The sequence below is a fragment of the Talpa occidentalis genome, unplaced genomic scaffold (assembly GCF_014898055.3).
Source record: "Talpa occidentalis isolate TD23 unplaced genomic scaffold, MPIMG_talOcc4v2.1 talOcc4.11, whole genome shotgun sequence".
Classification (NCBI taxonomy): domain Eukaryota; kingdom Metazoa; phylum Chordata; class Mammalia; order Eulipotyphla; family Talpidae; genus Talpa; species Talpa occidentalis.
The window spans coordinates 51271917-51292986 of record NW_023601104.1 but is presented as its reverse complement, the minus strand read 5'-3'; the positions used below and the strand labels follow the sequence as shown (position 1 = coordinate 51292986).

Below are 21070 nucleotides of genomic sequence, written 5' to 3'. Positions count from 1 at the left end.
TTTATTAATATTTGAAAGTTTTATCTAAATAGTATATTTAAAGTTTTGTTATGCCAACAAATATTAAAGAAGATGGCAATAAATTTAGGACTTATTTTAGAGAATATTCATGAGAAACAGTCAGGAGAAGCAGTGTAATTTGTTTGTGGTTATTATTTAGGACATAGTTTTCAACTTTTGAAAAAATAGCACTGCTTTTACTTTCAGATTTCCCTCTTAGTTTATATTATTATAATATTAGACCTAAATATGGTATTTTTAAGTATATTTCCACAAATGGTCAGAATTGTATATATAATGTGATTTCTTATGAAGAGAAATATAAATGTGTAAAACATTTTGGAAGTGAGGAGGACAAAGTTAACTACCTCTTATTTAGTTTGTATGTGTGCTTTTAATGATCCATCACATTTGCATACAGTGAATTTTTTTTCCCTTCTAATTTTGTTGATTCACCAATGTTTTACAGAACTACATAATTTTGGGATTACACTTTCATATGTGACATAGTTCACTCATCCTCTACCAAAACTCTGGTGCCAATACCCAGTCACCTCCCCTCCCCTTTCCTCCCACCTTCTGCCTCTCCCCCTCTACTAACCATTATGTTTTTCATAGAGTAAAGAATTACTTTTGCTGTTTTGCCAGTTCATTTTCTTTCTTTATGAGCTGCATGTGAGTGAAACCATCTGATAACTCTATTCCACTTAGCATAATCACCTCAAGATCCATCCATTTTTGCCCCAAATGGCACTATTTCATCTTTTTTTAAAAAAAGATTTATTTATGCAAACAAGAGCTGGGGTACAGGCCAGAGATGCAAGGGGTAAGAGGATTCACCAGAGACAGAGAGGGGAAGAGAACAGGCAGATTGACCGAAGTACACACTGCTGAGGGGAGCAGCGGGCAAGTCAAGAGAGGTCTGCTGCGCCATGTGGGTTTTTTCCCTGGCTGGCTGGGGATCGAACTTGTGCTGCAGAGGTTGTGGATTGCTTCATAGTGTGGTGCTTACCCCCTTGCACCACCAGGGAGGCCCTATTTCATCTTTTAAATAGCTGAGTAGTATTCCATTAAGTATATATTCCACAATGTCATTATCCAGTCATCTGATGAAGATTGTTTCCATGTCTTGGCTGATGTGAATAATGCTGCTGTCAACATAGGAGTACATAAATCTTTTTATATTAGCATTCATATTATTTTGTCCTTCATGATTTCTTATGTTAGGAATTCTGGAATAAAGATTTTTGATAGTATGTGTGTATGTTTTATGGTCCAAGGTGAATTTATATAGTGTGCATCTATTTTTCTTCTTTACTTTTTTTGGGGAGGAGTGAAGATAGGAACTTTTCAAAAATTGATAATGCTTATAGGTTTGAAAATTTGTTTTTACTTTTTAATGGTGTATTTTCCATACTTTCCTATTGTCTATTAAGTCTTAGTCCTTAAGAAGATCATTGATGTATGTGACTTAGTAATATATATGGCAGTGAGAATTTAAGTGGCTGTATAGAGATTCTTTTACATAATATTTAGATTAGTAAATCCCAGAAAATTGTAATACCTATTGATTGTAGTAATTTTCTGTAATGAATTGCACCACTGTGGAGTATATGACAAATTTTCAAGTATGTATAAAGATTGGCAGTGTTTCATCAAATGGAGGGGTATATTTTTTAAAAAATTTATTCAGGATTATAAGAAATTTATGCCATTGCAAATATGAAAAAATTTTCAAGAGAAATGCCTAAGTTCTTCCTTCAAGTTGGTGATGGGAAAGAAGAATCAGAAGGAATTATCTCCTAGGAATTTTTTAACCCAAGGGGGAAAAAAAGAAGAATCTTTCTATGGAATCTGTAGAATCAAAAATTTGTTTCAGTTAAGTTTTAAATGAAATATCTCTAAAAAGTACATCTGATTATGAGTACACGTGGTCTTTTTTTATGTGTTAATAAGTAGTACTTTCAAGATTTGCCTATGTGTGTTTTCTAACATTTTAATGAGTGATTATCTTGAAGTCAACCTAACTTTTGTTTCAAATTGGATTATAAAATTGTTGATCACTTTTATAAGAAAGAGAAACTAGCAGGAAAACATGAATAGTGCCAGATTCTAACATTTTGTATACAGGTTTTAATTTTAAAATACAATTATCTCGAATACATTATATGGCAAGCCATAAAATGGAAGCGGATTGTTGCCATTCTCTTAAAATAGTCCAACCTTCTGTGATTTGCTGCATATAAATTTACCTAAAAACTGATCTTAAAGTATCGCGTTTTGCCAAAATTAATCCAAGTTTTTAAAAACCATCTTTTTGTCAACTATAGACTATGACGTACATAGTTTTTGGATAATAACTTTGTTTCCTCGTATGTTCACAACTAAAACCTTTTTTTTTTTTTTTTTTTTTAAGTAATTGAGCTAGGCTACCCAAATACAGGTATCCCTTCAGTAAAGATTTATTTGCCTCCTGTACGCCAGACACTAGGAATATCATAAAGATAAAGGAATAGTTCTTACGTTTGGAATGTTGGAAGGCCGATATAGAAAACATACAATCCACTAAAAATAAATTGTAAGCTTTGCAAAAGCAGGAATTTTATTCATTCCTATTCTGCTAGTAAGTTAATTATGTGAGGGGGTCAGTAAACTTCACAGATGAGATAACATTTTACTTATTGAGGAATTTGTCAGAAAAAAGGGAAAAATTTGTGAGTTCACAAAGTCATGCTTTTGTGAAAATGCATGACGTTTTCAAGGAACAGTATAAAGTTTTGTGTAACAGCAATAGAGGGAACAGTTGGAGGAACTGAAAGTTTCAGTAGTATATTGCAGCCGGGTTCCAAAGGCCTTGTATAATATGCTAAGGAATTTAGGTACCAGGGAACCAAGTGTTTCTAGTAACCAGGAGAACCCATGATTCTTAAATTGATGATAACAGTCATAAATAAGTGTATATATGTGTGTGTAATGCCAGTACTACATTGGATATTATTTAAGTTCTCTATTCATGTATATCAATATAAGTAACTTTATTCAAAAGTCCTTAAACTAAAAATTAAGTAAAAAATGTTTGGAAAGTATGAACTTGATTATTTCCAGGTGAACTAAAATTTGTCTTTAACTTTCCTTTTGAGAAATTACCAAAAACAATTGCAAATGCAGTTTAAAGATGTAGTGCAGTTGTTATTTAATAATGCTTAAGATTTGAACAGCATAAATATGTCTTTTCTCAAGAATTTAAATTTTCATGCTGAATGCAAATTCTATTTTCTGTAAATATTTCTACTTCAAATTTAAAAGTGGTACTATTACACATTAATGTAAACAAGAGATACTGATTTGATTAAGCATTCTTTTCCTGCCAGGAAAAAATACTAACCAAGAGATTCGATCCTTTAGATTATGATTTACATAAAATTTTCTAAAAAATGCCTATGAGTGACTTTGACACTTTATTAGGGAAGAATATGGGAAGTAGGAATGATTTGTTCTTGGAATTCAACTTCACTAAGAAGACTCAGAATTGGCTAGAGAAATTTCCAAATACGGTTACCAAAAATTTCTTTGAACTAATAATGTTGAGTTCTTTTCATTCAATGAATTTTTCAACCCTTGGTTTTAAGAATATAGTGCTAATTAAAGTATTTGATGTTTTTAATGCTGTATCATTGTAACTACTAATAAGAAGTAGCATTCTCCTGCTTTACACCAAAAAATTTGTTTCAGATGTCGTATGTGTTCTCTGATTTCTTACAGCTTGCAGTATTTGCTGTGCTGAAATGTTTTAATTTTGAATTCCTTCCTTATATCTTTTAGTTTTCTCTGTTGCTGCTTTTTCTGTGACACAAGCCTTTCATTATAGTCACTCTTCTTTTTTCCTTCCCCACTTCTTTCTTTTCCTTTTTTAAAGCCATGAGAAGCCGATCCATTGGTGAATGTGCTCTGCCATCGGCCTATATACGCAGTGCTAAAAGTGCTCCTGTTCTGATCCATACTTCCAAACCCTTCTTGCCTGATATTGTTCTCACTCCCCTTTCTGATGAGCTTTCAGGTAGTGCCACCTCTGCTAATTTCTGCTCCACCTTTTTCACTTTTTAATCCTTTTGCTTTCAAATTTTGCTTAATCAAATAAACTCTTCAAAGTTAATTTCTTTGGGGGAGGTATGGGAAATTGGATAAGTGGTTGAGAAATCAACATTTTGAGTTATTTGAACTCTAATGCTATCCTTGCAGTTCATTCTGGAAGTGCTAAGTTTAGTGCTGTGCCAATGTCCAATATTTTTGGTTATAAATGACCAACTTTTTTCTGTTTATGCTTGATGTTTTTCTTCTCAGTGGTTAAAAATAGTAGTAGTACATATTTATGTCATTATTGATGGCTTACAAAAGAAGACTTAGAAGCTAAAAATCAGTGCCTTAACTTTTAATCCCATTGTTTTGACAAGCAATATGGTAAATCTTGAAAAATAAGTTATCTATAATAATGAAACCAAGGGAAATCAATAATAGAGAAAAGTACATAATATAAAAGTTGCTTTGGATTAAATCTTTGTATTTGTATTGGATTACAATAATACGTAGAATTCTAAAACATACTTATTTTAAAATTAAAAAACCATTCTGTGAAACCTCAGTTTTCTAATTTTGCCTTAGGTCCTTGATCCCCAGAACTGGGATGGTATCCTTAGTAAGGTTTAAACAACATACAATAAAGTGCGTAGATCCTGAATTTTCTCCCTAACAAAATTGAGACTGTTTCCATTACCCCCCAAATTCCTAGTGACACTTTCAAATTAGTACGCTCCCTGTCCCCCAACCACTTTTTGGCTTCTATCATTAAGATTAATGTTTTCTTAGCTTTTTAAAGGTTTACATGAATAAAATCATAACATGTCTTTTATACAGAAGTAAACTTGTATTGAGTATAGTTACAGTGCTGCTAGCTCAAGGAAACTTAGTCATACATTCTTGGCTACTTTTCCTATTATTCTCCTTATGACTGTTTCCCTGCCATTGCCACTTTTGAGTGAGGTTACTGATATTTTTTTTTAAACAATCTATCTTCCTGCTCTTTTTGTTCTGAATGAACTCTAGACTAATTGAATTTTTATTAACAGTGATATTTCAGGTGACGTTCCTTTCATCATGCACATCCTCAAACCGAGGGTGGGGAAGTGGTGGTACATAATTGAGAGTTAAAGATAGTTTTGTGTTGATAGTCTTTAGAAATATTGTAAATGAAAAAACTTACTATTTGCTTTTCTCAAAATGAGAAAATAAGTCATTTAGTTATTGGATGTAGTACATTTGTGTTTTCTAGTTTAGAATACCTAATTTGGGATACAGTTATTGAGAAGTTAAAACTATAATAAGGTTTAATTAAAAATAATCAAGAATTTTATAATGAACATGTAGTGTACTTTGTATTTTTATTAATGACAATAATAAAGTAGAAAATGTGGCCTAAAATAGAAACCTGAGTATACATTAAATATTTGATGATGGAAAATCAGGCTACATTCTGAATATGGTAAAATAATAGTGTAAAAAAAGTAATATGATTAGAAAACATAAAATGCTTTACAAAATTCCTTGTTTGCAACCCAAATATTTGGTAAGTGTGCATATTAAGTACCAAAATATTTTTTAAAAGCTAATATAAATAAGAGGGTGTTCCCTTTAAAATGTTCTAATGTATTGCTTTAAACAAAATATGTTGCTATTTCAGAATTTTTGCTTTGCTATAAATACATAATTCAGAAATAGTACCTTTTTATGATTTGATGGCAGTGGTATTTTATGAAGAATGCTTGAAAGCAATTTTCTGAATGGTGGTTTTATTTGTTTTCATTTCCACCATTGGGATAAATGCCTTCTATGATAGGCTTACAGATTTGAATACTTGTACAGCATAAGTCTGTAAGTCCAAATAAATTTTATATATGATTATCAAAATAATGTTTAAGAACTATGAATTATTTGGAAAGGTATATAGAAAATATACATAATCCTTCAAACCAGTGCTTATCTATTGATAACTGAAAATACAGTTGTCTCTAATTTTTTAATCATGTACATTTAAACTATAAAAGCATAATTAGAGTTATTATTGAGTGAAAGTCACTTTTCTCTGAGTTAAGCAACATGTAAAGTACCAGCAAAAATCCCCATTTCCTGAGAACTGACGTGTGAATGAAGTCAACATTTTCTAAACTGATGTTTAAATTTAGAATACTCCCCAGGAGATGCTAATAGGTGTATAAAGGATTAAAAATCTATAATGTACATAATAAAGTCCTTCAGTAATCCTGTTAAAAATAAGTAGCTGTTTAATTCAATTGTTCTCATACTTAATTAAGCATAGAGAATTTTTCCAGGTAGACATTGACATCCATAAAGTTTCCAAAGAGAACAAAATTAGGAAAACATTAAGTCAATCACATAATTTAAAAATTAACTTTGAAAATTGGACAAGATTATTCTTATTATAAGCTGATACAGAAATGTGAAATTTTCTCTGCATTGGGTTTTGCTCTTGTGGTCCTGGAGGCAAATTGAGAACCTTGGGTTTCTTAAGGTGTTCGGTGTATTGAGAAGGACGGGGGAGGGAGAAGAAAGAGGAGTTACACGATACAATTTTTTTATTTTTATTTTATTTTATTTTTATTTTTTTAAAGATCTATTTATTTATTTATTTATTTATACATACAAGCACTGGGTACAGTCAGAGGCGCGGGAGGGTGAGAGAATTCACCAGAGCCAAGCGGGGAGCAGAGCAGGCAGAAGGACCGGAATACACTGCTGAGGGGAGCAGCGGGTGGCAGGAGAGGTCTGCGCGCCATGTGGGACCCTCCTCCGGTGGCCGGGGAGCAGCCGGGGATTGAACAGGCGCTGTAGAGGCCACGGGCAGCTTCGCAACCCAGTGCTCAACCGCTGCGCCACCAGGGAGGCCCCGATACAATTTTTTTAAATAGTGATTTTAAATCATTATAATTTAAAACACTAATTTTCTTTTTTTTTTTTTTTAAAGATTTATTTATACAAGCACTGGGGTACAGGCCAGAGGCATGGGAGGGTGGGAGAATCCAACAGAGAGAGCAGGGAGCAGAACAGGCAGAAAGACCGAAATACACTGCTGAGGGAAGCAGTGGTCAAGACAGATGTCTGCCACGCCATGTGGGAATCTCCCCGGCTGGCCGGGAATCAAACCGGCACTGCGGAGGCTGCTGACAGCTTCACAGCGCTGTGCTCAACCCGCTGTGCCACCAAGGAGGCCCTAAAACACTATTTTCTTAACATAAAAAAGTAACAGTCATTTAACTTCCCAAAATGTACGAATCAGAAAAACAGTAATAGAAGGCTAAAAGAGCAGAAGATAGTTCACTGGTTTAAATTTTAGTGGTCTAAAATTAAAATTATTTAAGTGATTTTAAATTAAAAATCACGCACTCAGGCTCTAAATTAATTGAATTATTTGTTTTTGTTTTCTAAGATTTGGGTAGATTTTTACTTTAATGGTAATTTTACCATTAATGGGTAATAGGTACATTTGACAATTTAAATACTAAGAAAAGTGAACTGCACAAAGGTAAAATTTTGTTTTCATGATATCTCTCCTTCATATGAGCATACGTAATTGTATTCATAGTAAAATATTTTCTGCCTGCATCATCTAAGATCAGGAGTAGATAAAATTTCTGGAACTACTTCAAAAAAAAATTACTCATAGACACTCTAACTTTTGGTCAGAGGAGTGTTTCCAGAAAAACATTTACCTGGTACTCTGGATACCTTATTGGGGTAAAAGGAAACAATTCCTATTAATTACTTCTTTAAATAATCACTAAGATTTTTCAAGAATGTATTGCCATTTTTCAAAGTTCTTCTTGTCCAACCATTTTTTTCCTCAAATATTTATTGTCCATTCTATGTACATTGTTGTTAATATGATATGACTATATACACTGAATTAGTTGAATAGCCAGAGGTCCTTGAATAGTTTTCCTTAAAAAAACTGGGACCAGTAAAAGAGCATTGGCACTATGTCAGTGACATAGTATTAACAGGAGACTCACCTGTAAAAATACTATTTTCCCAGGCTCCTGCCTCCAATTTTGATAAAATATGCTGGAGGTTGCACAAGCATCTACCATTATTTTCAACGTTCTACAATTCTGGTGTCTGGGCACCCGAATTTTTATACTTTATACATTTACACTTTAAGTAGGCCAACTTGCAATCTTTTTTCTGCGAAGCTCTTTAGAGAATCAGAAATCTCAATAACTATTCCTTAAACAAATTAGCTTTACTGCCAAAAATAATACTGTAAAGAAAGAAGGGGTGTGAAAGACATAAGCATGGCGGACAGCTGCCTTTATTTATACATTGACAACAGTCTCTTTCTAATCAAATACTGTGGTTTTCTTATTCTGAAATTAGGTTTACAGACCCACTTTCTTCTAAATAGTTCTGAAAATTGCCTTATTTGTTGCTGTTCGACTCTATAGTCTGTTGAGGTCATAGTACATAGACTGCTAATGTTTAAGACTGATCTCTTCATGAACATTGCTTCATTTGAATTGAACTCTGTAGAGCAAAAAATTTTCATATTTCTCCTTCTGTTTTCTGAATATAAGGAGAAAGAAGATGGTATCTATTATGCCCTGTCCTGATCCTAAATTCTGCCTAATCAGGAGGAGAATTTTCCGTTCAAACAAGCAGGCTCTTCTTTACAAAAACAAGGAATTTCTTACCAATATGTGATGTAATCCTTTATAGCTTTTTCATTTCTAATCCTCTGGTTCTAGCAGAATTCTAAGTTAGAATTTTTTCTGAAATTTATGTTAATTTTTAAAAAGTACATTTCAAGAAAAATTTGTTCACTTAAACATGACATTATATAGCATAATTATTATTAAGACACTAATTTTCTGAACATAAAAAAAGCACCAAAAAAAAAAACAAAACACCAGTCATTTAATTTTCCAAAATGTACAAGTCAGAAAAACAGTAATAGAAGGATAAAAGAGCAGAAGATAGTTTGCTGGTTTCAATTTTAGTGGTCTAAAATTAAAATTATTTAAACTTGGTTTGTTGCTTTTCAGCCTTTTCATATGATTTTGATGATGTGGCTACTGCTTTTAGTTACCTACAAATTTAACATCTAGGTTTAAAAACATGTAGTTTTCACTAACCTCTTTTAGTCATAAAATTTGAAATATAGGTGCACTGTAGTTCTTGCTTAGCTCAACATTGCCATTTGGGCAACAATTAAAACAAGTTTCAATTAAAACAACAATTAAAACAAGTTTTAATTCAAAAAGGACATTGTTTTTACTTTTATGTAATTATAGAAAAAACTTGAGTTTCAAAATGGCATCAATATCTGTGTAAATAAATAATTTTATGAATTAGGAGCTGTAAAAATATTATAGATCATACTGTTTGTGACTGGGAAAAGAATTTAACTTTTTTAAAAGGGTTTTTGGCACCTGGTTCTGTACCTCACTTTAGAAATTACAATTTTTTAGTGTTAAGTGTTAGTATTTTTCCCTAAGGAACTACCTTAATATGTCATTAATTAGCAGCTACTAATTTTTAATATAAAGACATGATTTCCTTCTACAGGTATTTATTTAACCCCTGCTACATGATAAGCTATTTCAAGCAGTAGGAGTTTGTGATGAACAAGACAAATACCATAAAGAGTTTTAAATTCGAATGGATAGGAAAATTTTTGATACATTAAAGCTAATATTGCACTTTCATTGGCAACTCATCTTTCAAAGCAGCAATTAAAGTTTTTCTCTAAAACAAAATAGTCAGAAAAAACTTTTTCATCCAGAAATAATTTCTAGCACTTTAATGGGTAACCATGAATGAAAAATTGAGGGGTAAAACGTGACATTTCTAGTACTCTGTGGGTTCTATAGAAAGCATTTTCTTGGTGTTCAAAAGGTTTTTTGTTCTTAAACTTTTTTAATTTTGCTCATTCAGTGGTTACTAAACTTTAGCTTATAATCATTTAATTTAGAGACATTTATTTTTCAGTGTAAAATATGAATAGTATAATTGTTTTGAAAGCTATTTTTATTTAAACCTGGTGCTATTATTTATGAAAAGTTTGTTGTTTTTCTGTTTAATTTACTAATATTCGTCTTTGGCTATGCTTTTATTTCTAAGATTCCTATCTTTATAGAGATAAATTACTATGTTGCTTTATGACTTCCTTATTCGAGTAATTTTACAAAGTAAAAAAAAATGATGGATAACTTCAAGAATATACATTATTCATAAGATTAATAATATGGACTAATTTTTGCCTGTAAATCCTAGCTCTCCATTTTTTAGCTATGTGGCCTCAGGCCAAGTCACTTTAAATAGTTTCTTCACTCATTAAATGGAGGTGATAACTCTATTTCATGGGATTGTTTTGAGGATTAAATGAGTTAGCAAATGTTAAGAGGCTTAGACTAGTGCCTAACATGTAGAAAATATATATGGTTTAGCTGTTTGTCTTTTTTTCCCCCTTAATAAAGGTGTATTTCTTTAAATTTAGGACTTGTTTAGAGTCACTTATGCTTAATTCAAGTGCAATTGCATCCTTTGATTTTGCAATTCATATTTTTTTGTATGCCCATGTAAAAACTATATTTAAAGCTTACAACTTTACACGTTTTTTATTAATTTAAATTTTCTAATAGCACTGTTTATAGAAAACTTCATTTTTAAAAACTGTTAACCTGCTAAATTTGCATGAAAGTTTTAGATACTCATATGTGGCAACAGCAGTTCAGGGAAAAATACTTAGCCTGAAATAATGGTTAAATTTTCTAATATGCAAAGTAAGAATGGGTTTGGGCAGAAATTCCTAGAAGCAGAACTTCACAGTAATCTTTACTGACTTCTTTAAAATGGGAAAATTATGAAATACCAACAAACAAAAGCAAAATTAAAACTAATATTCTACTTTCATCTGAAGTTCATATATTTACTAGTCTTGTCATGTTAGATTTTATTAACCTTTCAAGATCTTGATTTTGAATTTGGAGCTGATAAACTTCAACTTCTAAATTTTTTATAGAAAAAAACTTTCGAATTTTTTGTGGAAAGAAACTAAGAGTGCTTGTTGAATATAATCTCTACCATCTAGACAGAGGTTCTAATGACCTATTATAGTAAGTATAATAAGCCAAAATACATTTATCAAGATGCAGAAACATACAGTAGTTACATGCTACAATAATATAAATGCATAAATGTGAAGTTTCTGAGCAAATGCATTGCCTTTCATTTAAAAGAATAAGTGGAGTATGTGAAGAAGAAAGCCAGTACCATTTTAAAAAACATTCCTCTCAGCTTAATGAGAAAAAAAATTGGTTCAACTTTAGGACAAATTTGATTTATGTTGGAAATCTTGATGTATGTATCTTCAGGACTATAGTAGAATAATGGACGTAATACAAACCTCTCAATCTGAATTTAGTATAAAGTCATTCTATTTTGACTTCTCAGAGGATGATATGAATGAAATAGCTAAAGGGCCAGCCTCTTTCATTTATATCATGGGACCTGAGAGTGTTTTGAATTACCTTCTCCATTTTATAAATGAGGAAATGGATTTCAGAGCCTAGAGTCAGGAAACTAAAGTTCTAGACTTAGACCATCAATAAATTAATGATATGATCTTGGACAAGTCACTGCTCTATTTGGATCTAAATCTTTTCATTTTAATTATTCAGTTAGAGTATGTTGTAACCTTTATTGCAAGCCTAATCAGTAGCAACGTCCAACTTTCTGATGCTTTGTCTTATCTTGCTGGCTTCTGAAAAAAAATATATTTGTTATTTCTAGGTACCTTAAAGGCCATGATGGGTTCACACACTGTATTTTACTTGTAAAATTCTTAATATATACATGTAGTCTACTAGTATTCATTTTGTCATTTTCAATTTCATAAACATTTACCAGATACTTAACACTTCTGATCACCAATACACGCAGTGACTTGGAACACTGAATCTGCTTCTCAAACTTTATGAATTTGTAAAAATGACATTACCTCTTTGGGCTTCAGTTTCCTCAATAAGAGAGTTAAGTTAGATAATCTGTAATGTCCTTTTTGACCCTAAAATCTGTGACTCTTGGAGATGTAAGAAGACAGTTTTTTAGTTTGATGTTTGTTTAATGAAAAAGGCCTATAATGGAGAAGTTGGCATCTTCCTAGAAGACTAAAAGGTGCCTGTGTCAAAAATGAAAAAAACTTAAATAATGTATTGATTTTATTTGATAGAGATGAATAAGTTTAATATAGTAAAGTAAAATACTTCAGTAGCAGAGGTAAATAGTTTACTGACAAGGAGAACCTTAGGAACTTTAGGAAGAGGGTGGAGATTTCCATTTGTAATATGAGTCCATCAGTCAGACAACATTTAAAGAAAAGAATATGATTCTTGCCTGGTAAGGAAGGAAACAGTAATTTGTGAGAACCTCTAAAATTCTACAATGGGATATTTAGATCAGCTCTCTGTGTTAATATTATCTTACTTTTTCTGCTTGGAACTTAAATTAGAAAATTAAATATCAAGTTTGAATTGCTTGATTTATTGGCACAGCTCTATCTTTACCTGCACTTCCAAATGTTTCATCACCTCACTGTCTGTTTTTATGCATGTTAACATTTTAAGATGTATTCTGGTAGTTTTCTAATTCATTGACACTACATGCTATATTGACTTGTGCCCATCATTTTTAAAAACACATTTGTATTTTTAATAGATTTTCTTTCATTGAGCTTACCAAAAAAATCTGAGTTTATTTTGAAGTATATGCCTCTGTTGTGTTTTAAATTAATACTTATTTTTTAATATTCATATAGTTTCTGTTCTACATAATTTTTCTTTTTTGCAGATATTGATGATGCTCAAATACTACCCCGCCCAACTAGAGTCAGACATTTTTCACAAAGTGAAGACACTGGAAATGAAGTTTTTGGTGCTTTGAATGAGGAGCAGCCATTGCCTCGTAGTAGCAGCACTTCTGACATCTTGGAACCATTCACTGTTGAACGAGCCAAAGGTGCAGTTCCTGTCATTGACAGTTCATCCCGTCATGCGCCAAGCTTGCAGAGTTCCACAGAGGCTTCTTCAATAAATAGATCCACTGAAAGCCACATCACTGATACTCATAGTAGAGAGTCTTCTCTGGAAGTTGGTGATAGCATATATGACCATCTTTGTCATTTAATAGATCCAGTAGAACTTGCAGATTCAGCTTTTGAACAGATCCAGTACATTGACCTTGAAGGAGATGATGATCTTCTTTCCTCCCTGAAGGAATATTTTAAGGAAAACCAGGAAAATCATAGTAAAAATGAGTTAGGTAAAGATGCAATTTCTCAGGAAATAATTGCTGTAAATAGGGGTGAAAGATCATCTTTAGATAAATTAGAATACATAGACCAGGAAAGTAAATCAGAAAACATCACCTTTGTTGGGACTCCTGAAAACATGCAGTTTCAAAAAGAACCAAACTCAGCTGTCTTCATGAGTAATATTGCATCTGATCAGTTAGACACCTTTGTGAGAGCAAAAGCTTCCGAAAAGTCTAAGCAACTAAACAGTGATAAACGGTCATTGGAACCTAGTTCAGGTAGCCCTTGTGATAAAGAAAAGAGGAAACATCTGTATAGACAAGCAGCCACAGAATTAGATGCCTGTGTAGATATAACACTAGTTGAAAAAGTTAAGGGTGTGCATATTAATGAAAAAATCACTGTCCCATATGTCATGCATGCCAAGAAAACTGCACTAAAGGCACCCATCAATCGTAGAGTGCCTCATGTTACAAACACTAGCAAGCTTTCTCCAACTAAGAGGAGCTTGTCTGAAACGGTAACTCATAGAGCGAAAATCATGAAAATTGCTACTAAAAAACGAAATAGTGTTCATGTTACTTTTAGACCATCTACAGAGTCAGTTCAGTTTTATAATCCTCTGGAAAACAAAGAGGCTCCATGGAAGATGAGACTGCGGAAGCTTGGTGGCTTTAGTAGTAGTAGTAGTAGCAGTAGCAGCAGCAATAGCAGCACCAGCAACCCCCCTACAAGCTCAAACAGTGTTCCAGAGCTAGTAAAACCTGGTGTGTACAGGCCTCTAGATAAAATTAGTACAGCATCAGTAAGTAATAAAACAATTAACGAGTCTACAGAGATTTCTACTACCATGTTACAAAAAGAAGGAATTACAAGTAATCAGTTAGGTAGTCGTAGTACTCTTAGGTCATCAAGTCATGAGGCAGGACTACAGCAGGGCTCCCTGGGTGGCGTTTATAAAACTGTTGTACATGCTCTTTCGAAGCCGAAGGCAAATGTCTCCCCACAGAGGCAGAACAGAATGCCACCAGAGGCTCCACTGAGGGATCTGTACAGTCATGTAATGGGCTATTTTGGAAGGAAAGCTGCAGGTGAGCACTAACGTGTGCAGAGCGCAAAAGGAGAAAGACAGCACCAGTTTGGCTTTATGCAACTGAAGCAAGCTATAAGCAATCAAAAAGCTTTGGGATGGTCACTGCTTTCTCTCTGTTTGGTTATGCATGCGCCTTTTCCCAGCTGTATAGCAATTGTTCATTTAAATTACTAATTTCCCTTTTAAGAATTTTAGTTAAACCTCTTTGCTGCTGAACAAATAGAAAAGAGGAAGGTACAGGACAGTTTTAATTATCTTTCAAAAGCTACCTAAATAAAATGTTTTTCTCAGAGTATATTTTATGAGCCTTGAAGTTTCCAGAGAAGTTGGAATACTTTTCCTTTAATCCCCTATAGTTCAGACACCAACTATATCTAATTGAGTTTTTTTTCCACTGATTCTTTATTTGGTTGTAATCTTTTTCCTTAGAGGAAAATTACTTTGATTATGTAACATAATGCAAATCAAGGTCTATCAAGGTCCTACAGTGATTTTTCAACTATCATTGAAGAAGAAATTATTAAATCTCTAAATGAATCTAGTTACTTTCCATTTAAGTCTTCTCCAAAAGTACTGTAGGCCTTTTAATTTTGCATTCTTTTGTATAGAATGCAAGTTATATCCCTTTTTTTTCCTGGAGATTTCAGATGTACATAAAGGTTTCATGATAGCCCAATTATGATTTAAATATGGAACCTCTATGGACAGATTACGGAAACCAAGATTATGGTGACTCTTTTATCTTGATTCAAATTTAAAATAACTGTACAGATATAGAGGATTAACTTTCAGCAGTAAGGTAGGTTTTGATTTTATTTGTTTAACATGGTTTTGTTAGCATGATTAACAGATCGCTATATAATGCATCTTGCATTGAGCCATTATTGCCACTTGAGGGCAGTATTTGGCAGCTTAGCAAAAAGCCTGGCCAGTAATATAAAGATAATGGTATTTCACAAAGAACTCTTGACCAGTGTATTTTGTTAATCTGAAATACTTTGTAGTTCTTTTAATTACAGAGACAAAAACTTTCAGCTGCATAATATCTTATTTTCTATAAATTAGTTTACCAAGTTTAAAATTTTCTTGTTAGTGTAAATCATGTCATAAAAAATCAAAACTAAGGTGAATTTTTTTATAGAAAACACTTGTAAAAATAAACCTGTTTTAGCTGAAGTAATAAAATTAGATTTTATAGTGAATAAAAACATGTCAAAATCATAGAATTTCTATGAATTTATGTCCCGCTTATATTTGCATAGATTCAGGAATATATGTCTCATAAATATTCTTCAGAGAAAAAATGGAATTACAAATTATTAAGACTCTAAATAAAAGCATAGAGGCAGGAAAATAACCATACCAGTTTCTTTATAGGCAATATTAACCTAACTCCAACTAGTGCTTATCTATAAGCTTTCTTGCTGTTTAAGGTTACACTGAAGATTCACTAACATCTGCTTAGTTGAGTAAAGTGGATATCAATTTACTAATTCTTAAAATTAAATCTGAAAGGAGATAAATTATTCATAAGTGCATGTTTGGCAATAATATGGCATAAGTCATTTTCGATTGTGTTTGTTTCAAGTTTAAAAATACTGTTAAATCTTTCCTCACTATATATAGCTGTTTATTTATTTTTAGCCAATAAAGAGGACATGAGCACCAAACTGCCCCCTCTTAATAGTGATATTGGCTGCGGCAGTGCTAATGTTCCTGACCTGATGGATGAGTTTATAGCAGAACGACTTCGAAGTGGTAATGCCTCGGTAGGTGTTAACTTTATGTATTTGGTCTTAGCAGGATAGAGAAACTAAAAGATATGATATATATGTGGGGGGAAGGAGTTTTATTCACAAAGCCTTCCCCTCAAATTTCACTTTTTTTTTTTTAAGATTTGTTTATTTATTTTATTTTATTTATAACAAGCACTGGGTACAGTCAGAAGCGCGGGAGGGTGAGAGAATTCACCAGAGCAGGGAGCAGAGCAGGTAGAAGGACTGAAGTACACTGCTGAGGGGAGCAGCGGGCAGCAGGAGAGGTCTGCGCGCCATGTGGGACCAGGGTGGCTGGGGAGCAGCCAGGGATCGAACCAGCGCTGCAGAGGCTGCGGGCAGCTTCAAAACCCAGCGCTCAACCGCTGCACCACTGGGGAGGCCCTCAAATTTCACTTTTTGAGTTAAGATTTTTTTTAATTTTTCATAATGTTTTTATCCAAACACATAAAAAGAGCAAGCTTATAGTTTTGATCAGACTGAAAAATTGGAATATCTGTTTACTCACTACTTAGAAATATGCCACTTGTTTTCTAGCCTCCCCGCCATTTTTCATCTTTACTCATAGGATATGCTGCCAAACCCTCAACAGGAAAGATAACAATGGTGGTATTCTGGCCCAATTTCCATAATTCGATTGCATAATCATTGCATATAACTGTGCAATAGATTTTAAAGTTATCCTTTTCTTGAGTGTTGGGATTATAGTAAAATGAAAATAGAGCCTATTTTAATTTATCTTTAACAGGACTTGTTAAAAAAAAGGGTGTGTGTGAAGATCTCATTTGGGATTCAACCAGTCTTTAGTGAAAGTATATAAAACTCCATTACATTCCCCATGCCTCTTTTTGTAAGGTTTACTTTTTTTCATTGACTAGGTAAAAGTCATTATTCTTCCCTCACTCCACTATCTCTTCTGTTTCCTTCTTCGTTTTCTGTTCTAGTGCTTTGCTCTTTTCTACTATCTTAATTTATATCCATGCCATGGATTCTTTTGAAGGTTTCCGAGTCTCAGAAACATTGCATATGTGGGTTTTTGCTTAAGGCAGACCAACTGTAACTCAGACTCTAGCTCCATACTATTACATAGATTGTTTAGTGTATTTTCCCCTTTCTGTATCAGATACTGTGGTGATTATCTTGGAAATTAAAGATTTCAGATACTTAATGAGAATAGAAATTTTTTTAGTGGTAAATGTTTCTTAAATTTTTAGACTGTGACAAGAAGAGGAAGTAGTCCAGGCAGCCTCGAAATTCCCAAGGACCTCCCTGATATTCTGAACAAGCAGAACCAAATGCGCCCTGTTGATGACCCAGGTGTGCCCTCAGAATGGACTTCTCCTGCCAGTGCAGGGAGCAGTGATCTAATCAGCTCCGATAGTCATTCAGATTCTTTCAGCGCTTTTCAATATGATGGCCGAAAATTTGACAGCAAGTATCTCTTTCTTTTTGAGCAATATGGTTTTTCATTAAATGTTTTCTGATTTAGACTGACTTACAGATTATGTAACCATTGCCATGTTCTCTAATGTTTAAATGAGGGTTCCCACATATTTTTATTTCACTTTCAGTAATATTGCAAAGGAAGTTTTAGGGAATTATGTCAGGAACCACTGTATTTTGCTAAACTAAAGGCATTTAAAAAAACAGTCCTTTCATAAAAGCAAATGATATTTTAAAACCTGAATGTGTAAAGGAAAAAGTTAGGATGGACTTGATATTAGAATAAAGGACATAGTTATGAATTGGTGTGTTTCATGCACTCTTAGGAATTATATTTGACAGTTAGAAAAGGGTATCAAAAACAGCTATAGCCAAGGTTTGTCAGTAGTTAGAATTCTGTAAAGTTACATGTTTAAGCCTTCATAGATTATATACTACTCTGACATCAGAATGGAAATATGATTTAAGAGGAAAATGATTATTTACCAGTTATGTAATTTTTATGAGATACATACCTATACTGGAGATTATAAAATACTTAATAGGAAGTAAATATATTACCACCTATCAGAAAATATGGATAAGTGCAGTGATGATAATTCATCTTTTATTATTGTTATTAATAAAAACTATGAGAATCCTTAAAAAATTGTTTCTAATTATAATCTTCAAAGTGTTAACATTTACACTTGCCTGAGTGATATGTAAATAGAATAGATTTAGGGGAATGTTGATTTTTAATCTTCTGACAAAGTAACCATGTTTCTTTGGTAAATATTTTTGCTTTAAAATTTGGACTTCTAAATGATACTATTTCTTCTATAGATTTTGGCTTTGGAACGGATACTGGTATTACATCCTCAGCTGATGTGGATTCAGGTTCTGGTCATCACCAGAGTCTTGAAGAACAAGAAGTGGCTAGTCTAACCACACTTCAAATAGATTCTGAAACGAGCAGTCTAAATCAACAAGCTTTCTCTGCTGAAGTTGCAACAGTTACTGGTAAAGTTACTCAAGGGAATATATTACTTAAATGCATTGTTTCGAGGGATCAAAGAATCTGTTTAGAATTTTATTTGAGAAATTTTAAGTATTTTTACTATATAAATAATTTTTTTTCATTCATCTTTATGTAACCAGTGGGAAAAACAAAAACATTCATATAGGAGTTTCTTGACCTGTATTCTATGTGGATATGCTTCAGGGGACTCTATAAACACCTAATACTGATGCAAAACTGTGTATATGTTTGCCTTAAAGCCTTTCCTGCAATGATTTTCTTGCAGTAATTTTATTTTTTAATTTTTTTTTTTTTTTTTGGAGATGCAACATTGGTTTACAATGCTGTATGTGATTTAGAGGTATCCTGCAGTAATTTATTTTTAAAAGATTTATTTCTGCATAGAACTGGGGTATAGGCCAGAGGTGTGGGGTGTGAGAGAATTCACCAGAGACAGACTGGAGAGCAGAATAGTCAGACCTACTGAAATACACTGCTGTAGGGAGCAGTGGGTGAGAAAGGTCTGCTGCACCGTATGTGGGTTAATGATTAGCTCTCTGGATAGGGATCAAACTCAGGCCATGGAGGTGATAGTGCTGAGACTTAAATCGTAGGCCACCAGGGAGGCCCCCTGCAGTAATTTAAAGATAGATAACCAAATAGCCTCTTTGTTAATATACTAATATTTTGCATTTATATAGTAAATTACACTTTTTAGCAATTTCTTATGTGTGGTCAAACCCAAGGATAATATAACAAATGAGGTCCAAGAAACTCAGTGCTGTATAAGAACTTTAACCTGCCCCATTGCAGAATATGGGGTCTGAGTGGAGGACAGGTACCAACTGGGTTAGAGTCACAGTTCTATTATTATTATTATACAATTTAAATTACTCAGAGAAATGCGAGGGAAAATCCTTATTTTATAATAAATAGCTTTTATTAAAGTTGTCCTTTATAGTAAAATGCATTTATAAAATAAATGTAGATACTGAATACTACTAGTAATCAGGAAATGCAAATATAATACACATGACACCACCACACACATCTATTAAAATAGTTCAAGTTAAAAGCATTGACAACATCAAGTGTTGAATAGGATGTGAAGCAACTGGAAATCTAATATATATCCAAATGGGAATGCAAAATTAAGAGCCATTCTGAGAAAGGATGGCACTATCCTTTAAAATTAAACATACATTTACCATAAGACCATTCCTAGTTATTTACCTGAAATAATTATACGTGAAAGTTCATGGCAGCATTATTCACAATAGCTTAAAAAAGAAAAAAAAACTTAATGTCCATTGGCCAGTGAATGGATAATAAAATTGTAATATATTCATTCGTCGACTATTCATTGGAATAATACTCAGCAATTAAAAAAAACTAAACGTTAATATGTGCAAAGCCCTATTTGTCACTCAAAAACATGCTGAATGAAAGAAGTCAAATACAAAAGGCTACATATCATATTTTATTATTCCATGAATAAGAAATTTTAGAAATGACAAACTATAGTGACAAAGCAGATCAGTGATTTTGTGGGGCATTGGGGTTCAGAAGAGGAATCAAATCCATGTGGGCACAGGAAAGCCTTTAATGGTAATAGGCTGTTGTATATTTTGGTTGTATTGTTGATTATAGGACTGTGTGCAATTGCCAGATTCATAAAATTTTTCATTAAAAATGAGTAATATTTTTTAAAAATGTAGAGCTTTATGTTCTACTGTAACACAAATTTTTAAGACTAGCAAAACTAAGTTTTTGGAGCGTACAGAGTGATATACTGATCATTGAAAAGGGTAGAATTTCAAAGAAGAAATAATAAAATGCCTAAGAAATTTTCTCATTGGTTTAGAGATCTACTGTTTAACCCTCCTAACTTATGGCTCACAAGAATCCCACCATCTTTTAATCTGGAGCCCCTTTATTCTTTTGGAAAAAGGGTTTTGAAACATCATGCTCTTCATGGGGGTTTCCCATGCAAGCCATAGTCTAGTTTTTTTGAAGTCATTAATCAAGCTTTAGTGTTTTCTAAAAAATATAATGTATAAAAGAAATGTGATCATGCTTTTTTCTAATTCCCTTTAGTTATCAAAAATAGAGTGCTACATAAAAGTTCAAAATATAAAAACTTGATGTGAATAGAAAACTTGTTTTAGGTCTTTGCCTTATTATGATTTTTGGATAATTCAACTGCATAGAAATTTTAATATGTATGTAACCTATATTTTCTATGCATAGTGACTATTTCTAGGACTCTATTAGGAAACTGCATTAAAACATTCTATCTTGGGCCTCCCCTGGTGGCACAGAGGTTGAGCGCTGGGCTGTGAAGCTGTCTAGCTTCTGCAGCGCTGGTTCGATCCCCGGCC

At 32.9% G+C, this 21070-nt stretch overlaps 1 protein-coding gene across 6 annotated transcripts in view; it reads left to right on the top strand.

Annotated features, from left to right (window-relative positions):
• RALGAPA1 (Ral GTPase activating protein catalytic subunit alpha 1) overlaps positions 1 to 21070 on the top strand; it is a 199357-nt gene that overhangs the window by 71331 nt on the left and 106956 nt on the right. For 2 of the 6 annotated variants that reach the window (XM_037503217.2, XM_054689873.1), the window contains exons 17-20: positions 12916 to 13083; positions 16116 to 16240; positions 17461 to 17677; positions 18515 to 18691. In XM_037503217.2, the coding sequence (XP_037359114.1) occupies positions 12916 to 13083; positions 16116 to 16240; positions 17461 to 17677; positions 18515 to 18691 (687 nt within the window). Of the gene's footprint in view, positions 1 to 3916; positions 4058 to 12915; positions 14470 to 16115; positions 16241 to 17460; positions 17678 to 18514; positions 18692 to 21070 lie in introns of all 6 variants that reach the window. The other 4 variants (XM_054689853.1, XM_054689867.1, XM_037503215.2 and 1 more) reach the window with 3 other exon arrangements.